The sequence below is a fragment of the Pristis pectinata genome, chromosome 13, assembly GCF_009764475.1.
Source record: "Pristis pectinata isolate sPriPec2 chromosome 13, sPriPec2.1.pri, whole genome shotgun sequence".
Classification (NCBI taxonomy): Eukaryota; Metazoa; Chordata; class Chondrichthyes; order Rhinopristiformes; family Pristidae; genus Pristis; species Pristis pectinata.
In genome coordinates, this window is record NC_067417.1 from 42,463,112 (window position 1) to 42,483,890 (window position 20,779).

Here is a 20,779-nt window from a genome sequence, read left to right on the forward strand (position 1 = left end):
AATGGTGGCCGTCCGTGGTGGAGGCGTTTCTACTTTATTTATTGATTCGTTTCTTGCTGGTGTCTGTTCAACGTGGCCAGTCTCTTTTACAGATGATGGAATATTCGTGTGTAGCTCTTAAATAAAGAGGAAATTTGTCAGTAACACCCAGTCTCCAAACCTCTGGTTTTCAGAATTACAATGTTACTTCTGTGTTTTTCTTTATGTGTTTGGTACATTTGTGCAGTCTTTTTGTTTTGTTTTTGAGTCTATTGAAATGCGTGGGAGCTGCCTGTTCTACAGCCATTACCTCACCCATTGAGTAGTGCTGCTCATACTTAAGTCCCCTGTGGGATGTTTGGTTGTGATTAGTGACAATAAGCAGTGCAGAGAAACCACAGTCAGTTTCATTTAAACTTCAAGCACACCAAAAAATCTTGCGTGATGCCTTCTCTACTAGATTCTTAACAAAAAAGTGGAGAGCTGAGCCTCTGTCTTCTCTCTGTGCCTGACAGATTGGAAGAGTGGTAGAAAAAGTCTCAGTTATCGCTTCGATTACTGTAAGACTAAGTGAAGAATTGGGTTTTTATTCACTCTGGTTTTTATCCAATTTAACATTTTGTCTCATTCTTATGTTAAAACACATCCTCACTGAAGCACTCAGTGGGCATACCATTTATAATGAGGGCCAATTTGGAATCCAGCAATTCTTGCAAGTAGTTGCCAGTTTTCTGGGTCCAAAGTCAATGTTGGAAATGAGGCCTTCGCTAATTTTAATGACAAGTCTCACTAATATTGGAAAAAATCTTTAATTTAGTAAAATGTTTAAAGCATCGCATACATGTCATGTTCGGTTATTTGTAGCCTAAATAATTATTAAACTCAAATGAAATTAATTGTCACTGTTCTTACCTCAATAATGCAGATGCACAGTGATGTTAGAAAGTGGGAGTGGAGGGGATGGGAGAGCGTCCTGGATGTAGAGGTAGAGCAACTGTGAGATTAAGTGCGTTCGTTTGGCGGATTTGTTGTCCTTACACAGTGATCTCTGCTTCAAAATGAATCTGAATTGGTAGTTTAATTCCAGAGTCAAAGCTCAGCTGACTACATAAACTCTACAATGGGAGTACTCCACGGGAGTCTCCTGGAGCTTTGGTGTAAAATAACACACAGTGTAAACCTGCCAGTTAAAACCAACTAATTTCAAATTTTTCCAGAACATGGATTCCTCCTCTTGATCTCAAAATCATTGGTTTATTACTTAATGTGAGCCAAACTTGTCCCTGTCAACTAGGAGTCAACGGATGTGAACAGTCTGTAAACCAAGCCAAGAAAAGGGTGGCATAGAGGCACAGACAGTGGAGCCACTGCTGCTCAGTGCCACAGACCCAGGTTCTGAGTTTGGGTGCTGGCTGTGTGGAGTTTGCACGTTCTCCCTGTGACTGTGTGGGTTTCCTCCCACATCCCAAAGATGTGCAAGTTAGAACATAGAACATAGATTGTTGATTGACTGGCCATTGTAAGTTATCTCCAGTGTAGGTGAGTGGTAGAATCTGGGGGGAGATGATAAGAATCTGGGGAGAATAAAAAATGGGATTAATATAGGATTAGTCTAAATGGGTAGTTGGTAGTCAGCATGGACTCGATGGGCAAAGGGCGTTTCCATGCCATCTCCCACAGGAGCTGATCAGGGAGCTAGGGTATTAATACTCTACTCTAGAAACTGTCCTGGAAAGGTGATTCAACTAACAAATCAACATTTTCACTGTGGATATTTGGAAGGATGTAAAGGGCCATGAATTGGCTTTAGAAGGTAGTTACATCAACTGTACTAAATTATTGCAATGAATAATAAATTTCTTAAAAATGTTAAACCGCCTTGCACAAACTATCCATACCAAACTTGGTATGGTTTCTGTAGAAAGATTTTGCAGGGTGTCTGTTTGTCAAAATCTGACGAAGTCCAGATCTGAAGAATTACCATTTTATAAAAAACTATGTCATGAATGTTTCAGTAGGTTTCCAGCCATTTCCCACACAATCCCAGGGAATGATATTGGACTAAATTTTAACATACAAAAATGGTTGGGATGGGTTTGTTTCACGTTAAAATGCAAAACTAAACTTGCCTGCTTTAAGTTTTAATAGATTCAGTTGAAGGACAGTTGGGCAATTGATTACAGGAAGTGAGTTGTGTGTTTAACTAGACTAATGAGACTTAATAGGTTATATTTGCAAATAAATTGGGCTACAAAAGTAGGGAGGCCTAAATGTGATTGTACAGAGTTCTGTAAAACTACATATGGGGTACTGACTACAATTTTTAGTCTCCTTACCTAAAAAAATGATAAAGCTTTCTTGGAGGTGATGCATGTAGACTCACTACACTGATTCCTGGGAAGTGGGGCTGGCCCTTGTGGAGAGAGAGTAGGTTTAAACAATATTACATGAACTTAGAAGAATCAATGGTGATGTTATTGAAACAAATAAGACACTAGAATGGATTGATAAGAAATAATTTCACAATAACGGTGGGGAGAATAAAATGGGATTAGTGTAAATGGGTACTTGATCAATGGCGTGGACTCAGTAGGTCAAAGGGGCTGTTTCTGTGCCCTATGACTATAACAAGTTGGTCACTTCATTCAGAAAAGGAGGAATGTCAGGGGGTTGTTGATCTTCAGAATGCTCCACCTCAAAAACACATGGGAAACGACAGTGAATATGTTCAAGGCTGAAACTGATGGATCGTAAATCAACGCAAACAGCGATTGGAGAGGGAAATGGATAAGGTATGGAATCAGCAATGACCTTGAACAGCAATTCCGGATTGTTTTGCTTCAGCCCACTTTGTCTGTTGTTTCTGAGTTCTCTAGTGTTGGATTTCTCCCCACCACGTCCCAATCGAGACCTGTACCTTAATCCCTGCCCATTTACTCCCCTACAGCATTTTCCACTCTCTCATGCCTCAGCCCTGTGAAGCTGGCTGCCACGTGTCAAGCAAGGTGCTCGAGGGCAACAACCCCACTTTGACAGAGCCCTACAGTTAAGTTCTGCAGGACATCCATGAAATCTTTCTGATGGCTTTTGGGGCCACCAGCCTCCAACCACACCCTTCAGAACATGAGAAACAAGCAAGAGCAGGCAATTCAGCTTCTTTCAACTGCTCAGCCATTTAATAAGATCACAGCTAATCATTTACCTCAGTGCTACTTCCCTGTACTAACCCCATATTCCTTCATTCCCTTAATATCCAAAAACCTCTGTCCTGAATATGCTCAGTGAAGGAGTTTCCACAATCCTCTTGGGTACAGAAGTCCAAAGATTCACCAACCTCTGGGTGAAGAAATTTCTTCCCATCTCTGTCCTGACTGGCTAACCCCTTATTTTACAACTGTAAGCCCAGGCAGAGGAAAGACCTTGTCTACATCTACCTGATCTAGTCCAGTAAGAATTTTGTATGTTTTAGGGATCACCTCTTTCTTCTAAATTCAAGACAGTATAGGCCCAGTCTGCTTAATCTCTCCCCAAAAGGGAAACCCTGAATCCCAGGAATCAATCTGGTGAATCTTCACTGCACTCCCTTTATTGCAAGTATATCCTGCCTCGGGTAGGGAGATCAGACCTGTACATAATATTCCAGTTGCTGTGTATATAATTATATTCATTCACTCACACCCATCTACAAACCTGGTATCAAAGTTGGTCATCTGATTTGTTGCATCAGAAATTCTTCAACAACTCCGAAGAATAAGCCTTGATCCTCCTCCAAGAAAACGGAGAGACTAACAAAAGTTCCAATCTAACAATGAAAGAATGGGCCTGGTGAGGTCAATACTTCCAGCCTCAGTAAACCGGGTCTTGAGCAACATTTTAACACCCCAGATTGACTCTGATGTCCCCAGTCATCTAGTGCTGGAAACACTCAAAGGTCAGACAACTGCTATGGAGAGAGAAACAGAGTTAGTATCTTTTGTTGAAGACCTTTTGTTAGATCAGATGCCACCTGACCTGCTTAAGTGTTTCCAGCATTTTCTCTTGTTATTTCAGATGTCCAGCATCTGTAGCCTTTTGATTTTTGGCCCCAATTACTTGCCCAACCACTGCTTTTTGTGGGAGAGAGTTCTTTTATCATGAATGTTTAGAAAAAATACATCCTAACTTCTTGCTGATTCCATTTATCCTTTGTCCTGGACTTCCCTATCAGTGGAAAACATTTCAATTTCCTTATCAATTCCTTTCAAAATCCTAAAAAAAACTCAATCCAATTAGCTGGTAATCTGGATTCTTGCAGTTACATAATTTATAAAATACCTGCTCATTATCTAATCCTTGGAGCCCCTGTGACATCCAGGTAAATCTGTGCTGCACAGTCCCAGGTGGGTATAGGCATTGTAAGCTGTGATGGCCAGAACATCAGGCAACTATGGCCCACTGTAAAGCTCTAGAGTGTAGCAAAACTATTATCAACATTCTACCTCTTGCTTTAAACCTGTTAACATTCTATTAGGTTTTTAATTTATTTTTGCACCTGACCTTAACTTTTAATCAGATGTGTTCACAAAACCCCCCGAACATCCGTTTTAGCTAGCTTTTCACCACGGAAAATTTCCCTGATCTATCTGCTGTTGGTCCAGATTGGGTAATCTCACACCGAATGGAACTCCAATCCACCTGCCACGGTTGCAAGTTTCGCAGGAAAGTGGCAGTATGGATGGAGACCACTCAGCCCAGCATGTCCATGCTGACTCTATGCAAAAGCAATCGATCTTGTCTTAGTCCCAGCCCCATGCCAATCACCCTGCATCTTTTTCTCTTTAAACTACATACCCCTTTGAATATCATAACTGAATCTGCCTCCATCACCCTTCTCTGACAGTGCTTTCCAATCCCTAAACACTTGCTACATAAAAAATGACTTTCCTCAGGTCACTTTTAATTCTTTTGTCAATCACCTTCATTCTATTTCCTTGCATCTTGATTCTTCCACATCTATTCTGAATATACCCTGCCTTATTTTAAATACCTCCATCAGATACACTCTCAATCTGTTCGACGAGGAATCACCCCAGTTTATCCATGTGATTAAAGCAGTATAGTCCTCATTTCTGGAATCATCATGCTGAATCTCTTCTGTGCTCTCCCTAGGGCCTTCACATCCTTCCTAAAGTGTGGTGCCAGGACTGGACGCAATACTTCAGTTGTGGTTGAACAAGAGTTTTATAAAGGTTCATCACTAATTCATTGCTCTAGTCAATGAGCCTCTATTTATAAAACTCAGGATCCCATACGATTTTTTAACTACTTTCTCAACTGACCCTGCCACTATTAATGATTTATGGACACATACTCCCAAATCTCTCTGTTCTTGTGTCCCTTTTGGAATTGTGCTGAAGTAGGTTTGCAGTCTAGCTTACTTTGTAAATTCCAGATTAATTAAACTTAATGTTATGTTACTGGACCGCCATACCTCCCAAACCCTACTTTTGTTCCATTTATTCAGTTTTTGGGATCTGACGTCACAGGCAATGCCAGCATTTATTGCCTATTCCTAACTTGGCTTGAGAAGGTGGTGGTGGAGCCAGTGACAGTGAAGGAGCCAGCTTCGTGTCTGTGCTACTTGGAGGAAAAGCTGCTGGTGGTGCTGTTCCCATGCACCTGCCACCTTTGTCGTTTTTGGTAGCACAGGTTGCAGGTTAGGGAGATATTGTTGGAGTAGCCTAGGCAAGTAACTGCAGTGTGTTTTGCACATGATACACACTGTAGTCACAGTGTGTCAGTAGTGCATGAAATGAATGTTCAGGGTTGTGGAGGGAGAGCCAATCAAGTTGGCTGCTCTGCTTTTGGATGGTGTCCAACTTCTTGATAGTTGATGATGGTGCAATCATCCAGGCAAGTGAAGACTATTCCATCACACGCCTGACTTGTGCCTTGTACTTGATGGAAAGGAAAGAATCTGGGGTGTCAGGAGGTGAGTCACTCGCTGCTGGACAGCCAATCTGATATGAAGGAATTGTTTTACAAGGAAGGAGTGAGCATCTTGAAAGTTTAGAAAAATGGGAGGTGATCTTATTGAAATCAAATTGAGGGGGATTCCCACCCTTATGGAGGAATCTAGAACCAGGGACCATTGTTTCTGAACAAGGAGTTACCCATTTAACACAGTAATGAGGAGGGCTTTCTTCACTCAGAGTTGTGTATCTTTGGGATTCTCTGTCCTGGACAGCTTTTGAGGCTGAACATTGAATATTTTCGAGAGTGAGTTGGACATAGCTTTGATAAAGGCCACAAAGGACAGTACAGTTTAGGCTAAGATCAGATCAGATCAGATCCAGATGAACAGTGGAGCTGGCTTGAGGGCACATCTGGGCTGCTCCTACTTCTCTTTCTTATGTTCTAGTAGAATTTGAATGTACTTCACCCAGGGCCTCCACTCCCAGCTCCAGGATGTCAGCCAGATCAGAATTCCAGACCTGCAGTAGATAAGTTCAGGGCCATGGAGAGCATGAGCATCAAGTATAAGTGCCTTGTACCATTCAAGAAAGTCCAGGACAATCAGTCTTTTTGGCAAATTCTTTGGAAAATGAGGATGTTCTCTTCCCTATTAACTTGAATCAAGGGGACGGATTGTGGGCCCTACCCTAACTTTTGAGCCCAATCATTGGTGCACAAATGTGTGGACAAACGTTCATAGAGTCATAGCGTTGTACAGCACAGACATGGGCCCTTTGGCTCACCACATCCATGCCGACCTTTTTGCCTATCTATACTAATCCCATTGCAGATGTCAGTCAAGGGAAGACCACGCTTGTTGGTGACCTCTTTCCAGTCACCTTTTTTTTCTGCTTCCCATGTTTTGGATACAAAACGCACGCTTCACAGCCATGAAGAAGGATATGTTTGATAATTTCACTGTACACAGAAGGCTGGGTTGAGGTCTGGAGGTCAAGATTTTTGAAACTGCGGTGCGTTAGCTTCCCGTGGGCTGAACTTGCCCACCTGAGCCTGTGCTGGTTATCTTTGTCAGTATTCGATTCCTTGGACAGAAAACTACAGTTAAGCTCCATTGATCTGCCATGTTCTGGATTTTGACGGTGCTGGACTAGCAGGTTTTCCAGACTCCCAGATATTATTCTGTTAATGCTCCAACCCACATTTAATTCACTTTTTCTTTAAATATTACACAGTAAAATAATATTTTTTTTCTAGTGAATCCAGTAAGTTTAAAGGGTGCTTGGGAAAAAAGGCCCTGGTAAGTTTAAAGGGAGCGTGGGGAAACAGAAACAGGTATTCTAGCATTCCTCTGATCAGTTGGAAATTAATCATGATTCTGGAGCTTAACTCTGAGGCCATCTGGGCCAACGGGTAGCAATACAATGACAGACCACTAGATGTCACTCCCATTCAGTCTCTGAATTCAAGTGTACATCAGTCAGCCTCTGTGCTTGCTATATGGACCCACAGACCAATGAGTCCCAGATATGCCTCTCAGCCCTTACTCTCCACACATAGGGGGAAAGCTGCACAATGGAAACAACATCCAAAGGCAGATAAGTGAGTGAAATGAAACCAATCAGAATGATCTAATTATACAATGCAGCAGATGCAAGGTGCTGAATGATGTTTCCAATGCAGTTTTCTCGTAGTTTGCAACTGTTCCCTGCAACACCTGGGCTGGAAGCCATCTATCCTCACCATACCATATTCCTCAGGGAGATGCCGCAGCCTGCACTGGGTGTTCTCATTAAAAAAAGAGCAATGGGCTCCAAAGGGGTCAAATCCCCACTGGCTGCTGTTCTATTTAGGGGTCAGGCAGGGCTAGGCAGCTACAGGACACTGATTCCCCAGCGATTGCTGTGAGTCACTAGAGCAGCTCTATTGATAGAAAACACATTAGTGCTTGACAAACTCTCATCAGAGGTCCAGTATGGATCCTTTGTTGTTGTCTTCTAGTTCAGAGGCTGAAAGCGCTCCTGGCTAACTGAGATCTGCTTTATCTCAAATCCTATTTATAATCTGGATCCTGACTGTTGAGGTCTGATGCTTGATTCGAAATATGAGGCAAGCACCTGCACCCTATGGGTAGCTTGAAGAGAAGCCACATGATTGTAACCAAGAAGTATCAGAAACATTGGGATTTTCAACATTGGAATAAACTAAGAGGTAACTTCATATTTAATAAGTACTTTGGTTTGATTTAACATTGCAATGCCTGGCTGAGGCTAAACAGAATTGGGACCTTCAGCCTGCTCTTTATGGGGAAGGAAGTCTCTGTTCATTTTCAGCTCAGTAAATGTTACAGAGTCATCCATAGTTGGGGTATGGCTGCGGTATGAAGGCAGCAGTGACTGATTGTATCACACTGAATGAAGACTATTTGTAACGCTGTGTATTGGCTGAAGTGACCCTGTTGAATGATTTAAAAATGAGAGTGCAGGAAGGGGTGGATGTTATGGGACTTAGAGAACATTTCCCTGATCAAACACTTCCTCTCAGTATATCCAGAAATGTGTTCATTTTGGGGATACCTGGCATGAGGCTCCTGCTATTGCAGGTCAGGGCTGAGTGGATCTCCACCCTCATCTTCCTCTTCCTCCAGTTCTTCCTGGTGTGTGTCTTCACACGCATGAGTAGTGGGAGCTGCCAGCACACCTGGAATGAATCATTAGAAATGGTTAATGGTTGACCACCAGCTTCATGCTGAAGATGTATACTCTTTTTGTTGAGGAACATTTGTGTGTTGTGAATGGGAATCCAATGGCCTAATGTAAAGAGTCTGTGAGTGCCTGAACTTTGGGGAAGCCTGCAATGGCAGAAAATTCCCTTGTGCAGTCTGCCGCTGCAGTGGGCTGAAGTGATCTCCTGGAGAGCATTACTGACCTCCCTAATGGGGCAGTGAGTAGCAGACTGTGATTTGCAGTATTTATCCATGCCCACAGCTTGCAATGATTATGAGGATAGGAGGGTGACCTTGACCAACTACACAGGCAATGTTTGGGAGCTTGTATTTGATGTTTCATAAGATCACAGATCCCAGGGATCACTACCTTCTGTAAGTGTATCCTGCAAAGATATTGCTCTTCTTAGATCTTGATAAGAGCTTGACTCCCTGTAAACCGTGGGTGGATAAGGGGCTGAGTGTAGACACCCTGTGTGCCTATGACATAGTCTCTTTTACATCGCCACGTCATCCATTATGAGGAGTAGTAGGTCCAGACCAATCCTTGTTTTAATTGTGCTTTTCTTGCAATAGAGTACTCGAAGATGCAGGGAAGATTCAGTGTCCATCTTCAGTGTGCTTAGTGCGCAAAATAATCTGTGAGCCTGCTGAGTGGCCTGTTGTAAATGGGAAAGGTAGAGTGATTGATGCTTTCGGAGTATTGTTTCAGGTCAGTGTTACTTAAAGCTGGGTGAGCAGCTCTCCTCCTTCACACCAATTTCACTGATGATGAATTTTGGGTGTTGCACTAACATTGATGTCATACAGGGGCACTTCAAGTCAGGAAAAAGTGCAAGTGAACATGAAAATCTCACCAAGAAAACACCCTAAAATGTCTGTAAAATTGCTCCACCCAGCAGTAACATGACTTTCAATGTAATTTTTTCAGGGTTGGGTGAATGGATATTTTGAGTATATACATATTGTATAAAAGTTATGCCTGATTCAGTACATTCATGCCATTTCTTGTGAAATGTTATTACTCCCATGCTTCTTTCCCTGAAGCTAAAAATATAAGAACTAAAAGCAAAAGCAGGCTGTTTGACCCATCGTGACAGATCCACCATTCAATGTGATTGCGATTTTTTTACCTCAGCGCCACTTTCCTGCAGTAGCCACAGATCCCTTCATTCCCTTAATCTCAAAAAATCTACTCATCTATGTCTTGAATATACTCAGTGACTGAACCTCCACAACTCTATTGGGTAGAAAATCCAAAGATTCACCACTCTGAGTGAAGACCGTTCTCACCTCTGCTCTGAATGACTGACTCCTTGTTTTGAGACTGTGACCCCTGGCTCTTGACTCCCCAGTCAGAGGAAACATCACTCACGCATCCAATGCATCAAAACCCATTAGAATTTTGGGTCTTGTTCTTATGAATGAGAAAATATTGGCCCAGTCTGCTTAACTACATCGAAGTGGCTATGCCAGAAATCAATCTGGTGAATCTTTACTGCACTCTCCACATTGAAAATCTATCCTTCCTATTTGGGGAGACCAACCTGTACACAATATTCTGGACATTGGAGCAAGGCGTCTTTCCTCTTGCACTCAAATCCTCTTTCAGAAAAAGTTAAAATATTACTTGCCTTTTTAATTGTTTGCTGTGTCCGCAAGTTAACTTCCAGTGATTAATGTACAAGGACTCCAAGTCCCTCTGAACAATAACACTTTCAACCTCTCACCATTTGAAAAATGTTCTGTGTTTCTTTTTTATTTAGAGTTGTATTATTCTACATAGTTTTTTTGTTAATTTAAAATCAATAAGTTGCAGAAGCAAGAAATCTGAAATAAAAAAACAAAATGCTGGAAGCACTCAGCAGGTTAGGCAACATCAGTAGAAGGAGAAGAGATGACATTTCAGGCCAAAGACCCTGCATCAGAACTGGAAGTGTGGAAAATAATTTAGTTTTAAGTTGCAGAGCAGGTGGGAGGAGGCAGGGGAGGAGGGCCTCACCTTTTGGCAGGAGGCTCCCTTCTCCTGCAAGAGAAAGGAATACGTCAATGAGTGTTGTGCAGTACATTGTGCAATGTATACAGACTGACAGCTCTGCGCCTGAGGTGGAGAATTTAAACAGTATGTACAAAATTCTGACTGGGTTGGACTGGGCAGGATGTTTCTTCTGCCTGGGAAGTCTGGAGCGAGGGATTACTGTCTCAGGATATGGGATAAGACATTTAGGACTGAGATGAGAAATTTCTGCATTTGGGTGAACCTGTGGAATTCTCTACCAGGGAGGGTGGTGGAGGCCAGGTCACTAAGTGTATTCAAGAAGGAAATAGACACAAACAACACTGAGTACTAAGGGGAGAGAGCAGGGATATGGTATTAAGATAGAGTACACGGGAGATTCTGCAGATGCTGGAATCTGGAGCCACACACACAAAAAATGTCAGCAGGTCAGGCAGCATCTATGGAGGTAAACAAACAGTTGATGTTTTGGGTCGGGACCCTTCATCAGGACTAGAAAGGAAGAGGGCAGAAGCCAGAATAATAAGGTCAGGGGAGGGGGAGGAGCACAGGCTGGCAGGTGACAGGTGAGTCCAGGTGAGGGGGGAAGGTAGGTGGGTGGAGGATGGGGGAGATATAAGAAGCTGAGAGATGATAGGTAGAAGAGGCAAAGGCCTGAAGAAGAAGGAATCCGGTAGGAGGGCAGTGGACCATGGAATGAAGGGAAGGAGGTGGGGAATAGATGGGCAGGTCATAACGGCAGGGGAAGGGGAAAGAGAAGGGAGGAGGGGGCCACAGGAATGAGGGAAGACAAAGGGGGGGGGGGAAGGAGGGAGAGAAAAGTGGAGGGGTTATTGGAAGTTCAAGAAATTGATGTTAAGGACATCAAGTTGGAGACTACCAAGGCGGAATGTGAGGTGCTGGTCCTCCAACCTGCATCTGACCTCAACGTGGCAGTAGAGAAGGCCGTGGATAGACATGTCAGTGTGGGAGTGGGATGTAGAATTGAAGTGGCTGGCCACTGGGAGATCCTTGCTTTTGCGGCGGACGGAGCAAAGGTGTTCGGCAAAGCAGTCGTGTGTGTTGAGATAGAGTATCAGCCTTGAATGTAATGAATCTTGGAGCAGGCTCAAAGTGCAGATTGTTCATCTCTTACTCCCTTTTTCAATGTTTCTGTTAAAATTGAGCCTTGATTGGTCGTCATTGTTGGTAGGTAAGATAATGAATTGAGCAGTGGCTGAGGCAAGCGATGTAGTTGATAGAATATGCCACTTAAAACTGAATTAACAGCTCAAGTGAGATTATAAAACTTTTTCCTTCATGGCATCCATGTTCAAAAATCAACCGACATCCACTCTTACTTCTTCCCACTGACTTCTCCTGCAGATGCAAAACATCCATTTAACTATCACCAAGGCCACCACTGCATGTCTGTTGCTTATTATCACATGCCAGGCCTTTGCTTAAAATATCAACGCACTAATTTCATTTAGAATATAGCCCCCAGTACTTTTTAAACTGTGCATATTCATTATCCTGCCTGCAAGGCTATGAACGGGCATGGATTAATCATTCAAAACAACCACTGCAATCGTTTCCATGCCTTACCCATCAAAATTTGTTGACCTTTTTTTGCACACTTTATGTGTTAAATCTGCATCTCTGGATGTGTCTTTGTCTCATTTTGTTTCCTATTTATTTCTCTCTCCGCTTTAGCTCTTCTCTCAGTCACTATTCTTCTCTGATTGCACACACACACACACACACACACACACACACACACACACACACAAAGTTTAACCAGTGCTCAGTAATCACTCAAATCAATACTAATCTTGTATTGTGCATTTGCTCTACTGAAGTAATTAATAAATCCATCTCACATTTTTGTAATTTCACTGCTACCTACTTTGAGGCAATCAGCCAGACGGAACTTTTAGAAGACCTTTGATCTGCCCACTAATGTATCATTCCGTGATTGACTCCAGAGCATTTTGCCTCCAATGGCTGTTCTACTTACTGTGTAAAGACGTGGACCCAGAAATTCTATCATGAAACAAAGAACATAAGAATATAAGAAATAGGAGCAGGAAGAGGCCATCTGGCCCATCGAGCCTGCTCCGCCATCCAAGAAGATCATGGCTGATCTGGCCGTGGACTCAGCTCCACCTACCTGCCTTTTCCCCATAACCCTTAATTCCCCAACTTTGCAAAAATCTATCTCTCTCTTAAATATATTTAATGAGGTAGCCTCTACTACTTCCCTGGGCAGGGAATTCCACAGGTTCGTTACTCTCTGGGAAAAGCAGTTCCTCCTCATCTCTGTCCTAAATCTACTACCCCAAATCTTGAGGCTAGGTCACCTAGTTTTTGTCTCACTTACCAGTGGAAACAACTTTCCTGCCTCTATCTTATCTATCCCTTTCATAATTTTATATGTTTCTATAAGATCCCCTCTCATTCTTCTGAATTCCAGCAAGTATAGTCCCAGGCAACTCAATCTCTCCTCGTAGGCTAACCCCCTCATCTCTGGAATCAACCTGGTGAACATCCTCTGTACCGCCTCTCAAAGCCAGTATATCTTTATTCAAGTAAGGAGACCAGAACTGCACGCAGTACTTCAGGTGTGGCCTCACCAGTACCCTATACAGTTGAAGCATAACCTCCCTGCTCTTAAATTTAATCCCTCTGGCAATGAAGGCCAACATTCCATTTGCCTTCTTGATAACCTGTTGCACCTGCAAACCGACCTTTTACGATTCATGCACGAGCACTCCCCAGTCCCTCTGTACAACAGTCACTCGCAGAAACAAAGTTTTTGTGTGCTTTCTTATGAATTTTGGAGGAAAACCAATTGCTAACTGAATTCAGGGACTTATTGTGTTGATCACAAAGTTTGTGATTTTCCTTCCAGGTCCTATGACATGCATATGGATATGCATGGATGTGCACATTGGCAGCAAACAGTGTACACTACAGGTTTGGACACTACTGTCAAGATAGCAGATCACAGCAAATGTGAGGTCTGCCTGGTAACAGTGCTTGAGTAGGCTCCAGTCTGTGGTGTCCAGCACCGGGAACCAACATCAGGTATGCAGAGTTCAAGTAACACACCTAACACCAGCTCATCCACCTACCCCTGTTATCATAGCCCTTTCCCACTGTAACTCAATCTCCTTCTCCCTCCTTCAGGCATGACATCAGCCTGTTAATTCCTGTACCAGGAGAAAAATTAACTACAGCTTTGCCTGTAAGTCATAACTGCATGTTCATTGCCATAGGTGTTATCCAACAGGTGTATTTGATTTATTTTACAATTCCAGTGGGTTACACTCGCACTCTTTTTGTAGGTGTGTGGGCTAATAAGTCATGAGCACACGTGACTGCCAATTAACCAGGATGATTTTCACTTACGAAACTATTTGTAAGGAAAGCTGTACACTCAGTTCTAACACATAGCATTCTAGCAAATGGCAGTATTAATTCTTATTTCCCCATGTTCCAAAACAGACAGGAATCAGTTGAACTGAATATAATTATTGGAGGCGAAGGCTACAAATGATGCTCCCTTCCCCCACCCCACAGATCCTCCTGGCATATCCAGCAACTGGCATTATTGTACTGTAGTGCCTGTTACTTAATGGCTGAATCGATACGAAAGGTTTCAGTGCAGGCTGCTTGTCTGTCTGGGTATTGATCACTGGAGCCATATTCATCATCATCTCACCTTCAGTACTTGTTCCCACTGTCAGCTCATTAATCATCCTCTCAAACTGCCCCACAAACTCTGACCACACCAATATTGGAATCATTTTGAGCTTCTTAGAATAAATGCAAAGCTGGTAAACATCAAACTTACCACTTATAATGAAACCAAGAGACCTTCTATGTTTCTGTGCTAAGCAACAGATCATAATCAGCCAAATATATGTATCTTGAGATTTTGGGTGACAAGAAGTAACACAGTATTGTGTGGAACATGCAGTCAAATGCAGAACAAGGTATAATGGAATATACATTCCTTTGCATTAAATATAATGGGAAATATGCAATGATAGAATATATAGAACAGAATAGAGTACACCACAATGTGTTATTCAAACAATGCATGCAATATACAATGCACTATATAATAGGAAAGAAATACATCAGAATAGATACTTCAAGTCACAATTTGCGAACAGGAGGAACTGTGATCAGGAGGCACTTATTACTCATTCCCGTAGTAGACTGATGGCTTTGGGAACCACTTGTGGCATTTCTTAGGGCTTAGAGCTTTATACGAAAAAAATACACTAATTACATATTTGCACATGTGAAACACAAAACTCATGAAAATTCTGAATAAGGCCGCTTGTAATTTTACCCAATCACCTGCCCTCTTTGTTAGTTCTAAGCTCTCTTCAGTTACTATAAATCCACCTGTTTGGATGTTTGACCCTATCTGATTGGCAAGAGATGAAAGCGCCTAAATATCGTTGCAATCATTGGATGAATCAGCACAGAAAGATGACATTTCGCATATCATGCCTTTATAGGCTTTTAGAAAGAGTTATTCAATTAGCCCCATTCACCTGCCCTTTTTCCATAATCCCGAAATATTTTACCGAACAAATATTTATGCAATTTTTTCTTTGCAAATCGTTTTTGAATTTTCTTCCGCTGCCTCTTCAGGCTGTACAAACCAGATTACAATAACTTGTTTTGTCGAACAATTCTCATCTCTCCTTGGATTCTTATCTCTATTATCTTAAATCTGTGGTCTCTAGTTACTGACATGTTTTGATACTAGAAGTAGTTGTTTCTTATTTTGTCTATCAAATGCTTTGCATTTTTGAACACCTTTATCAAATCTCACCTTGCATTCTAAGAACAACTCCAGTTCCTTGAGTCTTTCCATTTAACTGAAGTCTTTCACTCTAGTACCATTCCAATAACCTCTTTATCTTATATTCTTTTGAAAATGTTGTTCCCAGAATCAGATAATACTGGGGCCTAGCTAGTTTTATAAAGTTCTGTCATAAGAAGCGAAGAAGACAACCCAGTTTGCTATTGCCGGCATAACTTACATATTGCCTCATCCAGATGAAGGGTCTCAACCCGAAATGTCCATTTCCCTCCACACGTGCTGCCTGACTCCCTGAGTTCCTCCAGCAGCTCGTTTTTTTTTTGCTCCATATTCCAGCATCCACAGCCTCTTGTGTCTCCCTCACTTACTGCCCACTTTTTGAGCCAGATGTGCACAGGCGTTAATTCCACTGACAGACCTGTGGGCTCCATTGTTTAGGTGTCTGGATGGGCATGAAAATGGACAGTTAAAATATTGGAAAATTATGTAAGCCTGCCCTATGATCTAGCGGAATGCCACAACATGCCTGAAATATTATATCTAATAAATATCTGTGCAATTCTTGCTTTGAAATTTGTTGTTGAATTTTCTTCCACTGCCTTTTCAGGCAGTACACTCAAGATTATAATAACTTGTTGTGCAAATAAGGATGTTAATGATATACAGAACTTGGGTTCCTAACAGAACTGAATCTTGGACTGCATAACTGCTCCTGAGTGTAGGGAATGGAACCTTAATTGGTGCAGATGTCACCTAGTCTCATTTATATGGATTTGATGGAATAAGTAGCTGTGAATGAGTTTTTGGTATAAGGTCATCAGAAAGAAACATTAAGTCTGTTTCTTTACACATCGATGCTGCCCAAGTGGTGATATTGATTCCCATCACCAATTGATAAGCACATTATAAATCCATCTTGGCAACATTTTTGCAGCACTTGGTTAATTTTGGAACAGCTGAACTGTAGTGTCCATCATTTTTTAACATAAATTCTTCTTTGATTTAATATTTTTATTTTAGATTTCCAGCACACAAAATGTTGCTTTTGTTTGAATGAGACTTTGCTCGAAATAATGCCTATGTAGCTGTTTTATTGTGGACACAGTTTTCACCTTTAAAAATAAGCAGATTGTTGATCCAAAATAGAGCAAAGTAAAATGGAAATATCTGAGGAGGTGCCTAGCCTTTCACAACTCAATGTCCGTATCATAGGAACAAGAATAACTTGCATTTATGTAGCATTTTAAATCCAGTTAAAGGCCCCAACACACCACTGAGAAGTGCTATCACCAAGCCAACCAAGGAGATATTTGGACAAGTATTGAAAAATAAATTGGTAACTTTGTTTTACATGACATTCATATGGATCATTTCATTATATCAATACACTGAGGTAATACAAGGGAAAATAACAGAATGCAGAATGTAGTGCTGCAATTACAGAGAAAGTGCAGTGCAGGCAGATAATAAGGTGCAAGGCCATGACGAGGTAGATTGTGAGGTCAAGAGTCCACCTCTTATCATAAAAGAGGTCTGTTCAATAGTCTTATAACAGCAGGATAGAAGCCGCCCTTAAACTGGTGGTACATGCTTTCGGCTTTTTTGTATCTTCTGCCCAATGGGAGGGGGGAGAAGGAAGAATGTCCGGGGTAGGAGGGGTCTTTTGATCATGTTGGCTGCTTTACCGAGGCAGTGAGAAGTGTAGACAGAATCCATGGAGGGGAGGCTGATTTTTGTGATGTGCTGGGCTGTGTCCATAACTCTCTGCAGTATTTGAATATTTCTTCATAGGGGTATATTTTAAAGAATATTTGAAGAAAGAGCAGAGATATTTTAGGCAGGACTCCTAGAACTTGGGCCTGGGAAACTGAAAATTTTGTCATTAATGGTGGGGCAATCAAATGTGGAACAAGTTAGAACTGGAGGAGCAGAGGGATTATGGGAATTAGAAATTTGGACAAGACATTAAATTGGATGGCATAGTTAATACAGGAAGACATTAATAATCTTGTATAATGGATGCATAAATGGAAAATGTATTTCAAAATAGATAAATGTTAGGTAATATAATTTGGTGCAAAGAATAAGGAGGTCCCCTATTCCTTGGAAAGTGAGTGTCCAGAATGGAAGGTACAAAAGGATCTAGAATTATGATACACAGATCACTAAAGGTAGCCATACAAATTAATAAGGCAATAAAAACAGCAAATCAAGCACAAAATTCACTTCAAATTGTGAACTGAAAAGGAAAATAGTTCTCTTAAACTTGTATTGAATGTAAATTAGATTGTACATGGTTCTGTGAACAGTTTTGGTTTCCTTATTGTAGAAGTTCTAGGGAATGTGCAAATAAAGTATTCTAGAAAATAAGATTAAGTTATATTTATCATGAAAGATTGGGACTTTTCTCCAAAGGAGAGATGCCTGAGGATTACAAGAGTATGAAAGGGTTTGATGTGGAGAAGATGCTACTACTTGTTGGGGAGATCAAAACTTGGAACCATAGGATGCAAATGGGAATTTAGCAGAATTGTCTTTACTAAGGGCATGAAAGACTAAAGAAATAAATGAACTCAAAATACTGCAGATGCTGGAAGTTTGAAATAAAAACAGAAAACATTGAAAGCATTCGGTAGGTCAGGCAGCATCTGTGGAAAGAGAAACAGAGTTAATGTTTCAGGTCGAAGACATTTCACCATCACTTCAAATCTCCACAGATGCTGCCTGACTTGCTGAGCATTTCCAGCATTTTCAGTTTATATTTCATCACGAGCAATAATCCAGGTTAAAAGCAAAGGGGTGCTAATAGCTACTTGAGAAACTTATCTGGATCAATAAAGATATGACAGGCCAATGGATTGCTTCTCTTCTCTTATTATTGTGTAATCTGAGAAGAGGTGCCTTGAAAATTGTTTGTATCGTGATTTTCTGCAATGCAAGCCCTTTTTTCCTCATTGAATCCCATATTATAAGTGGAGGTGCATTCCTATGGGAAGTTTTTCTCTCAACTGTAATACCCCTGTGGGTGCAGTCTTTAGGCAAGGAAATTCTGATCTTATTACAGGCAGAAGAGAAAGGGTTGTTGTTTGAATTAACCAAAAATGGATGTTACATTGTTCGATAAAGTATCATTGTACAAGTGTCAATAAAAGAGATTGCCCTGTCAGTTTCCAAAGCCAATCCCTTAAATGGCCTTCCGTGAACCAGCAGCCTGTGACCATTGTCTTTGATAAACCAGATCTGTAGATCTCTTGTATTTATTTATTTTTACACACTAATTCCATAATTTTTGTGAATTTTTATTCCGTATCTCAATTTTTTTGGGAGTGATTTGTGAATTTCATAAGGGCAAATTTCTGTTACCTGAACTGCCATAAAGCAGGGATACAATGTATTGGGAAAGATTACAGAGATAAAGAGGGGCAAGTAAAGACAGACTGGATAAAGATGGGAACTTGAAAACTGAAATATCATAGCAGGAGCCAATACAGGGCAGCTGGCATAGATTTCTTGGTGAGAATTAGGATACTTGCAAATGACAAGAGCATTTTTTATGGAGAATGGAGGTGGGACGTCATCCTGGAGAACACTGGCACACAGGGAATTTTTCCAGGCATGTGGCCTTAAGACAGGCCACAAGTTCCAAGTGATGCATGAGCAGACCTTGACATTGGGCTATTAAAAAACTCATCTGGTTCACTCATGTCCTTTAGGGGGAAAAAAGCTGCCAACCTTATCTGAACATTGAACGGTACAGCACAGGAACAGGCCAGTTGGCCCACAATGCAGTGACGAACTGAGCTAATGACATCTAATCCCTTCTGCCTGCACGTGGTCCAGATCCCTCCATTCTCTGCATATTTATGTGCCTTTCCAAGAGCCTCTTAAATGCCTCTATTCCATTTGCCTCCACCACCATCCCTAGTAGTGCATTCCAGGCACCCACCACTCTCTGTGTAAAACAACTTGCCCTGCACATCTCCTTTGAACTTTCCCCCCCTCACCTGAAATGCATGCCTTCTAGTACTAGACATTTAGGAAAAGGTACCAACTGTCCACTGCTGGTGGTTTGGTTTGGCCTGGCCTATGCATGACCCCAGACCCACCAATGTAGTTGACTTTGTCATTTCAAATAATCACTAGAGTGGCTGGATCTTCCAGAAACGAGCAATCCAGAATAAACGAAAACAAGCATGAGGGTTTAGGCAACATGAGCCTGGCACTGGTACCTCCCAATGCACCGATAGGCAGTGACGTGTTCTTTTCAAGTCGTCAAGCCAGAAAAAAAAATCTGCCAAACAAACAGGAAAATATCAGGCTGTGCGAATCATGTAAATGGTAACTTTGGAATAAGAAGCAGGACGAGGCTGTTTGTTTGGCCGGTACATTTGGTTGGCACATGGAGACTCCAGTCCCGCCCTGATCGACTTCACTAAACCGTGCAACTTTGTAGCTCTTTGGGATCCGCAGTGTTAGTTCACGGATTTATTGCACCCGTAGTAGGTTAGAAAGCGTAAAAACTTGTAATCTGCCGACCTCGGCTGAACCTGTTCGGCGCCACTCCCGCGGCGTGAGACGGCCAGCGGCCCCGTTTCCACGGCAGCCCGCGGCTCCGGAGGGAGGGCCAGTGCGCCTGCGCGCCGTGACGAAGCAACCCACCCCCAAACCCCCAAGGGCGGTTTGGAGGGAGGATCAGCGCGCCTGCGCGCTGCAACCCAGGCGCCTGGAGGGCGGTTTAAAAAAATGGGAGGGCCCAAGTGCGCCTGCGCGCTGCAACCCAGGCGCTTGGAGGGCGGTTTAAAAAAAATGGGAGGGCCCAAGTGCGCCTGCGCGCTGCGGGCGGTTGTGAATGGTGCAGTGTGAGTGAGTGAGAGAAGTTCAATTACTCGAGAGGAAGTGGGGAGCTCGGGAAGGGAGGGGGCGGTTGGTCGGAGAGGCGCCGCGAGGCAGGAGGAAGTGAGCGCGCGAGCGGCGGGAGTCCGTTAGGGAGCGCGTGAGCGGCGCGGCGGGCAGCGTCTGGGCCGGAGGAGCCGGTGAGGGGAGGGCAGACACCCACCTACACCCCCCCCCCAACACACACACACACACACACACACACACACACACACAACCCGCCGGAGACAGCCAGCCAGCCAGACAGACAGGCAGGCAGGCGGAGACTCGGGAGAAGATGCCGCGGGTCGTCCCCGATCAGAGGAGCAAGTTCGAGAACGAGGAGTTCTTCCGCAAACTCAGCCGGGAATGTGAGGTGAGAGCCGAGCCGAGCCGTGCCGAGAGC

The 20,779-nt window shown here is 42.6% G+C and overlaps 1 protein-coding gene across 2 annotated transcripts in view; it reads left to right on the forward strand.

Annotated features, from left to right (window-relative positions):
• Positions 1-20,329: 20,329 nt before the first annotated feature.
• cbfb (core-binding factor subunit beta) overlaps positions 20,330-20,779 on the forward strand; it is an 86,829-nt gene continuing 86,379 nt past the window's right edge. Inside the window, exon 1 of one of the 2 annotated variants that reach the window (XM_052028152.1) lies at positions 20,330-20,749. In XM_052028152.1, the coding sequence (XP_051884112.1) occupies positions 20,672-20,749 (78 nt within the window). In that variant the 5' untranslated portion in view covers positions 20,330-20,671. The remainder of the gene's footprint in view (positions 20,750-20,779) is intronic. The other variant, XM_052028153.1, reaches the window with a different exon arrangement.